Source organism: Primulina tabacum, chromosome 17 (genome assembly GCF_025594145.1).
Source record: "Primulina tabacum isolate GXHZ01 chromosome 17, ASM2559414v2, whole genome shotgun sequence".
Classification (NCBI taxonomy): domain Eukaryota; kingdom Viridiplantae; phylum Streptophyta; class Magnoliopsida; order Lamiales; family Gesneriaceae; genus Primulina; species Primulina tabacum.
This window is the reverse complement of record NC_134566.1, coordinates 26616988-26622987: the sequence shown is the minus strand read 5'-3', so window position 1 is coordinate 26622987 and position 6000 is coordinate 26616988. Positions and strand designations below refer to the sequence as shown.

At 32.4% G+C, this 6000-nt stretch overlaps 1 protein-coding gene across 3 annotated transcripts; it reads left to right on the top strand.

The window, feature by feature from the left end:
- The first annotated feature begins 799 nt into the window (after positions 1-799).
- LOC142531690 (uncharacterized) lies at positions 800-5114 on the top strand. 3 transcript variants are annotated; one of them, XM_075637919.1, is made up of 8 exons: positions 800-1215; positions 1998-2062; positions 2188-2255; positions 2823-2929; positions 3156-3205; positions 3347-3429; positions 3502-3653; positions 5095-5114. In XM_075637919.1, exons 1-7 carry the CDS (start codon positions 1158-1160, stop codon positions 3614-3616), a joined length of 546 nt encoding a protein of 181 aa, XP_075494034.1. In that variant the 5' UTR covers positions 800-1157; the 3' UTR covers positions 3617-3653; positions 5095-5114. The 3 variants fall into 3 exon arrangements, with proteins under 3 accessions (XP_075494034.1, XP_075494033.1, XP_075494032.1); XM_075637918.1 differs by lacking the exon at positions 5095-5114 and adding an exon at positions 4118-4372; XM_075637917.1 differs by lacking the exon at positions 5095-5114 and having other exon boundaries at positions 3502-3757.
- The last annotated feature ends 886 nt before the right edge of the window (positions 5115-6000 follow it).

Genomic DNA, 6000 nt, shown 5'->3' with positions numbered 1-6000 from the left:
AAATTTGTGAAGAATTGTTCGTGTCAACATGAGGGGGAGTTTACGTGACTGCACTCTTTTTCCCTTACTATGGTTTTTATCCCAATGGGTTTTTCCTAGTAAGGTTTTTAACGAGGCAGTACAAAATCACGTAATGAAGACATCATCGTATCATGATCATCATCACAAGGGGGAGTGTTGAAAATATGAAAAATATTTGTGTTGAAAATTATAATGTTGAATGTTGAAAATTAGGTAAAATTAGGTGTTTAATATTGAAAATTAGTGTGTGATGATGTATGTAATGATGAAATTGTTTTTGGATTGTTTTCCAAAGAAATCCTATAAATAGGTCTCCATTTGTAAAGATTTGATACAATTGAGTAAAGAGAAAAATATTATAAAGTGTGTTGTTTGGTAAATTTTGAGAGTTTGAGATTTTTACTTTTTACCATAAATTTTTACTTTTCACAACATCATCGTCTTACAGAAATTGTAATCTCAAATTGTTTTAAAAACCCCTTACAAAATATTATCAGTTATTTAAAAAGTTCATTATATTAATATTGGATATGAATATACACATTTTATTTTCCAAAAATTAGAGAATATATACATATCCATCATTATATCCAAATAATAATTTATTCTTCTATTTTTTTTAATAAATAATAAAAACATCTAAAAATGTCTAATGAAGTACTAACTTTTGTTGTGTGGACATGGGCTCAACTAACAAACTAAATACAAGCTGGCCCCTTTCCATTTAAAGGCCCAACAACCAAACTAAAAATAGGATGGCCCAATTTGTTTGGGTATCAATGTGACGTCGTCGCCTTTCCACGCGAACTCATCCACTCGATTGTTTGTGGATTTCCCCAAAAATCATCTCTGCTATTTTGGTTTCAATTCCTGAGTTGATCTGTTGTTTCTGGTGCAGAGTTAGGAAATTGCGATTACTACAGATCATATTTGGGCTTCTCCCTTTTTCTTTTTTTTTTTTCATGAATAGATTGGATGAGAATCGGTGTTTAACTTGGATAGTATTGGAACTGTTTTGAAAATGTTTGCTTTGAAGAATTTGAACGGCTTAAGCTAAAACATAATCGTCGCGGGTCGTTGTGTATATTATTGATCAGTCTTTCTTTGACATTGGATAGTTCACTGGTTGGAGGATTATGTTCATTTCTAAGTTTCATCAGCTGGGCGCTCATGCTGCCAAAAGGATAGTGGAAGGTTTGTTCTTGCCATTTTGAGTTGTTGCTTCATTGACAAATGAAAATTTATATTAGGGATTGCATTTGTGAAGAACAGAGACGAAAAAGTGAGTGTTGGCAGGATGTAATGAATAAGGGTGTTAGGAAATAAGTAACGAGTTTTGAACTTTGGATTAGCTTTTTACGTAGGAGGCATTCAAGGTTATTAATCTCACCTTATTTCATTATGTAATTCATGTAATATTGCCAACCCCTCGACAATGCCCTCAGCGTCTCAATCCGGATGGCTGTTGCTTACCTATAAGAATATGGTGCATACATTTTAAGTTCCATGTCAAGTGACATATTGCCTCAGTAGTAGCCTTTTCATGGGTCGCCTTATCCTAAGTCGATTCTCAACTAGAACAAATGAGTCTAATGGATTTCTATCGGGCACAACTAGCTTGCTCGAGGTCTAGAAATTGAAAAAAAAAATGGAAGGTCAAGAAAAGAGCGAGGAATGGACAGGTTTGGGGGATATCATCGGATGCTTCATATCCAAAACCATAACCTTACCCTATAATTTATATGATTATAGTTATCATAGGCTACAGCACCAAGGGCCTAGTTGTGTTCATGTCAAGTGATGCAATTAACATGACATAAATTTATTATGCATGACTTAGGTGATTGGGATAAGTAAGGGTATATTAGATACATATCAATGAATTAGAGATATCCACATAGTGGAACCTAATTATTGATTGAACTTTGTTCTATTACTTTTTTCTTCCTAACTAATTGCCTTTTGTTTCGTTGTAGCTCCAAATTTTACATGGAGGATACCATACTTACCCACTGTTCATAATCACTATGTAGAAACACTGGTTAGTATAGTAACACCTTCGATATAAGTTTGTGCCTTGTGGCATCACTTATTTGTTTATAGCACTCAAATATCAAAAGGTTTGGAATGATGTTGTTGATTCTCTCTCTCTCTCCATGAATCCAGAGACGTGAATCATTTTGCACGGAAGCAGCTAAACTTGATTCAGAGGAAGGAAATATAGCAAAACAAAAGTATGTTGTTTCAATACCATGATCCATGCTCTTTAGTTCCTCTTTATTTTTTCTTTTCTTCAAATTCAGAGGCCTGGGCCTGATTGTTTGAGAGAGGTAGAAGTTCAATCTGTATTGGATAAAAATATAGTTCTGAGAATAAGAGTAAGTACAGTTCTTTAAGGCTACACAGAACTAGATACTATGTTATTACCCAAATATACATTGGTTTCACAGTTTCTCAGGGCAGCAAAATGCATTCAAATAGTTTATTCAACTCCTGACAAGTGTAACTTAAGTGTTCCTTTGCACGGTTTTCACTGGTTGAGCTGATCATCTATGTCAAACCAACTGATTATTCATGCCAAACCAACGCTCTAAGTTTCCAAAGATGATGCATGAAATCAGCCACTATCTTTTTCACTTCCGTGAATAGGTATGCAATAAATGTTTAGTGTGAGTGCAAAATTAAGCACAGAGTAGTTGCCCATCTGTGTATAAGGCCTAAAGCATATGAGGTTAAAGGCAGTCTTTTATGTGGAGCTGTGCTATTCACTGATTTACCATGCTTTTGTGTGGACTCTGCAGAATAAATGTAACGTTTGTGGATAAGGATGGAGAAGAGACAAATATTAAGGTCCCAGTAGGAATGTCAATGTTAGAAGCTGCACATGAGAATGATATAGAACTTGAAGGTGAACTTATCAGGGCTATGCTTTCATTTTGCAGCGCATGTTAAATATCTTCAAGGTTTTCAACAAGTTATCATTTTTAGTTCAGTTTATTGTTTAATTGAATCTGTCTAGTGCTAATACCATCTGATTTTAATTTATTTTTATGTACTATTAAAATTCTTTTGGAGATTTCAACAATTATATTCATGCATGATGTTATTCTTATTGAACCATCTAAATATTTCAGGGGCATGTGAAGGTTCGCTTGCTTGCTCCACTTGTCATGTTATAGTGATGGTGAGTTATTTCGTTCTGTTATTTCAAAATTTTCACAATGTTTGTTCCCAATATTCAAAATTTTGGATGCTGATATTACTGGGAAATGAATCTAAGATAGTTTCACCATTCATCTACATTCATAACAATAGCTTTTGACAGGATGTGGACCAGTACAACAAGTTATCAGATCCTACTGACGAGGAAAATGACATGTTAGATCTCGCTTTCGGCCTCACTGAAATGTAGGTTCCTTGGCTCGCGTGATCTTTATGTTGCATGTTCCCAGCAATTTAATTATGGATGATCTGCTACAGGTCTCGTCTGGGTTGTCAAATAATTGCGAAACCAGAACTTGATGGGATTCGTCTGGCGATTCCTGCTGCCACGAGAAACTTTGCTGTTGATGGGTATAAGCCGAAACCTCACTGAGTTTATTGCGGAAAGGAGGAGAAAAGTTTTTCCAAATGTAAGCTGAAGATCCTCTTTAACACTTTTGTAGCTTCTATTAGTTCTGTATGGTAATTAGTTCTCACTTTTTTTTATAAATCAACATGGCTTCGTTCTTGATCATCACAAGACCAGGGTAGTACCTCCACTTTTTACTGTTATTTTTCTAGAGAACAGCCAAGAAAGCGGAGATTTATTACTGAACCTGAAAAGACATAGATTAGACAAGAACCTAAAAAAATTCAAGATGAACCAAGAACATATAACTACTCGAAATTTGATTTTCCGCCAATCAAATTTTACCTTTTTTGATGCTCCACAAGTGAAATTTACGCCATTGTGCCCCTATAAATTTGTCTACCTTGATCAAACAAGACATTTTGTATACGTAGACAACCATTTATTTAGATCTTTTGCGTAAAAGATAAAAGTCATTATTGTGTTTTGTGCTGATTTCTCTATCATATGGAACATTTTCTTTAGAAACGATGACAGCAAATGCTTATGAACGAAATCGAAGGTCATCCTTTGAAAACAATCATTATTCAATTCACATGGGATTATTTCACTTTTGTGGAAATGCCTGGGATCTGTATGTATAAAGGCAAGCAAGTTAATAAACCGTCACTTCTAAATCTCTCCAATATTATCTATGATTGTTGATGATTTATAGTCCATCTGATACCAAATTTTCAAGTTTGGAACGATATTCGAAGAATGCTTATCTTGATGTTAATATTTCACATCACTTATCTCAATGACTTATAAATTAGGGATGTGATCGAGTCGAGCCGAGCCGAGCCGAGCCGAACTCTTGAATGTTTGAGCTTGGTTCGTTTATAATCGAGCCGAGCTCGAGCTTTATTTAATGAATATATGTATGGCTCACGAGCTTATTCAAGACTTTATCGAGCCTAAACAAGCTTAATCAATATGAATTATAATTTAAATTTTCATTAAATTAATTAAAAAGTAAATTATATATTTAAAGACAAATATATTATTCTTATTAAAATTTGTAAATTTATTATAATAAATAAATTTAATAGATTTTTCTATATATTTCATAAATAATATGCAAAATCAATAAATCAAATATCAAAACTATTATTTTTTCATCTAAAAGATTACTCATTAACTTACCAACGAACATGTTCACGAGCTAACGAGCCGAATACTGTAAAGTTTGAGTTTGGTTTGTTTATCTTAACGAGCCTCATTAAACGAGCTCAAACGAGCTTTTATCGAATCGAGCTTTGAATATATCACAAACGGTTTGGTTCGTTTATATAATTATAATACATTTGTCTATTATTCCACTTTTGTGGAAATGCTCATCTCTGATTTTGATTTAATAATGTAAACTATATCAGTAAAAAAATGTTGTATGTTAGGGAAGAGATTAGTTTTGATATTTTGATGAAACTTATTAAAAAAAAACATCAAATTTTCCCAGTCAGGCCTCAGCAATGGTTGCAACATAATAAAATTACTTCTTCCCAATCAAGTTTCTTTTTCCCGACGACCACAATCAATAAAATCTGAAAGGTGGGCATAGCAATGAATCGACTTTATGCGATATTTTCTGCTACACAGTATATTTGCTTTAGCCTTAAATAAAAGTTGTTAGTAATAATTCAAGTTCGAGTCTTCTCTTCGTCTCGAAAATAAAAGTAGATCTTTTGTGAGATGGTCACACAAATTTTTATCTGTGAACGAGTTAAATCTACCGATATTCACAATAAAAAATAATAATCTTAACATAAAAAGTAATATCTTTCATGGATTACCCAAAAAAGATATTTGTCTCACAAAATACGACCAATGAGATCATCTTACACAATTTTTGCCCGAAAATAAATAAATAAATGATCATAGATATGGGTGAAGGGAAACAAAATTGATGAGTGCTTTCTTGTCGTCCCATAGAATTTTCTATTCATCTATATATCTCTTAAACAGTATACAAATAGCGTTGTAATGAAAAACTTATAGAAATGATTATTTTTTTTAAATCATTTATTATAACATAAATAAAGAAATTGATACCGTGATAAAATAATAATATTATTATATATATTATATTATATAAATAATCTGTCACTTAGAGTACTCCATTTTTTGTTCTCAAATTTGTCTTTACGCAACCATTTTTTCTCGATATATTCATCGCAACTTATTTTAATATTATCACTTGAAATTGAACTATGACCTGTCACTAGTTTCTGTCAATTATTATTAAATTAACGTCAAAATTAAGCATTTAATAAAATTAAAAAAATCTTATATAAATTATTATTATAATTTTACACAAACAATATATGTGCATAATTTACTAGTTATTATTATTTTCACCGGAGTGAGAA

What these genes read in the sequence shown, in the direction of transcription:
- LOC142531690 (XM_075637919.1), top strand. Translation starts at nt 1,158, where the DNA reads ATGTTCATTTCTAAGTTTCATCAGCTGGGCGCTCATGCTGCCAAAAGG. An exon ending in GAATGATATAGAACTTGAAG is followed by an intron (nt 2,930 to 3,155) that starts GTGAACTTATCA and finishes TAAATATTTCAG; the next exon opens with GGGCATGTGAAGGTTCGCTT. An exon ending in GCTTTCGGCCTCACTGAAAT is followed by an intron (nt 3,430 to 3,501) that starts GTAGGTTCCTTG and finishes GATCTGCTACAG; the next exon opens with GTCTCGTCTGGGTTGTCAAA.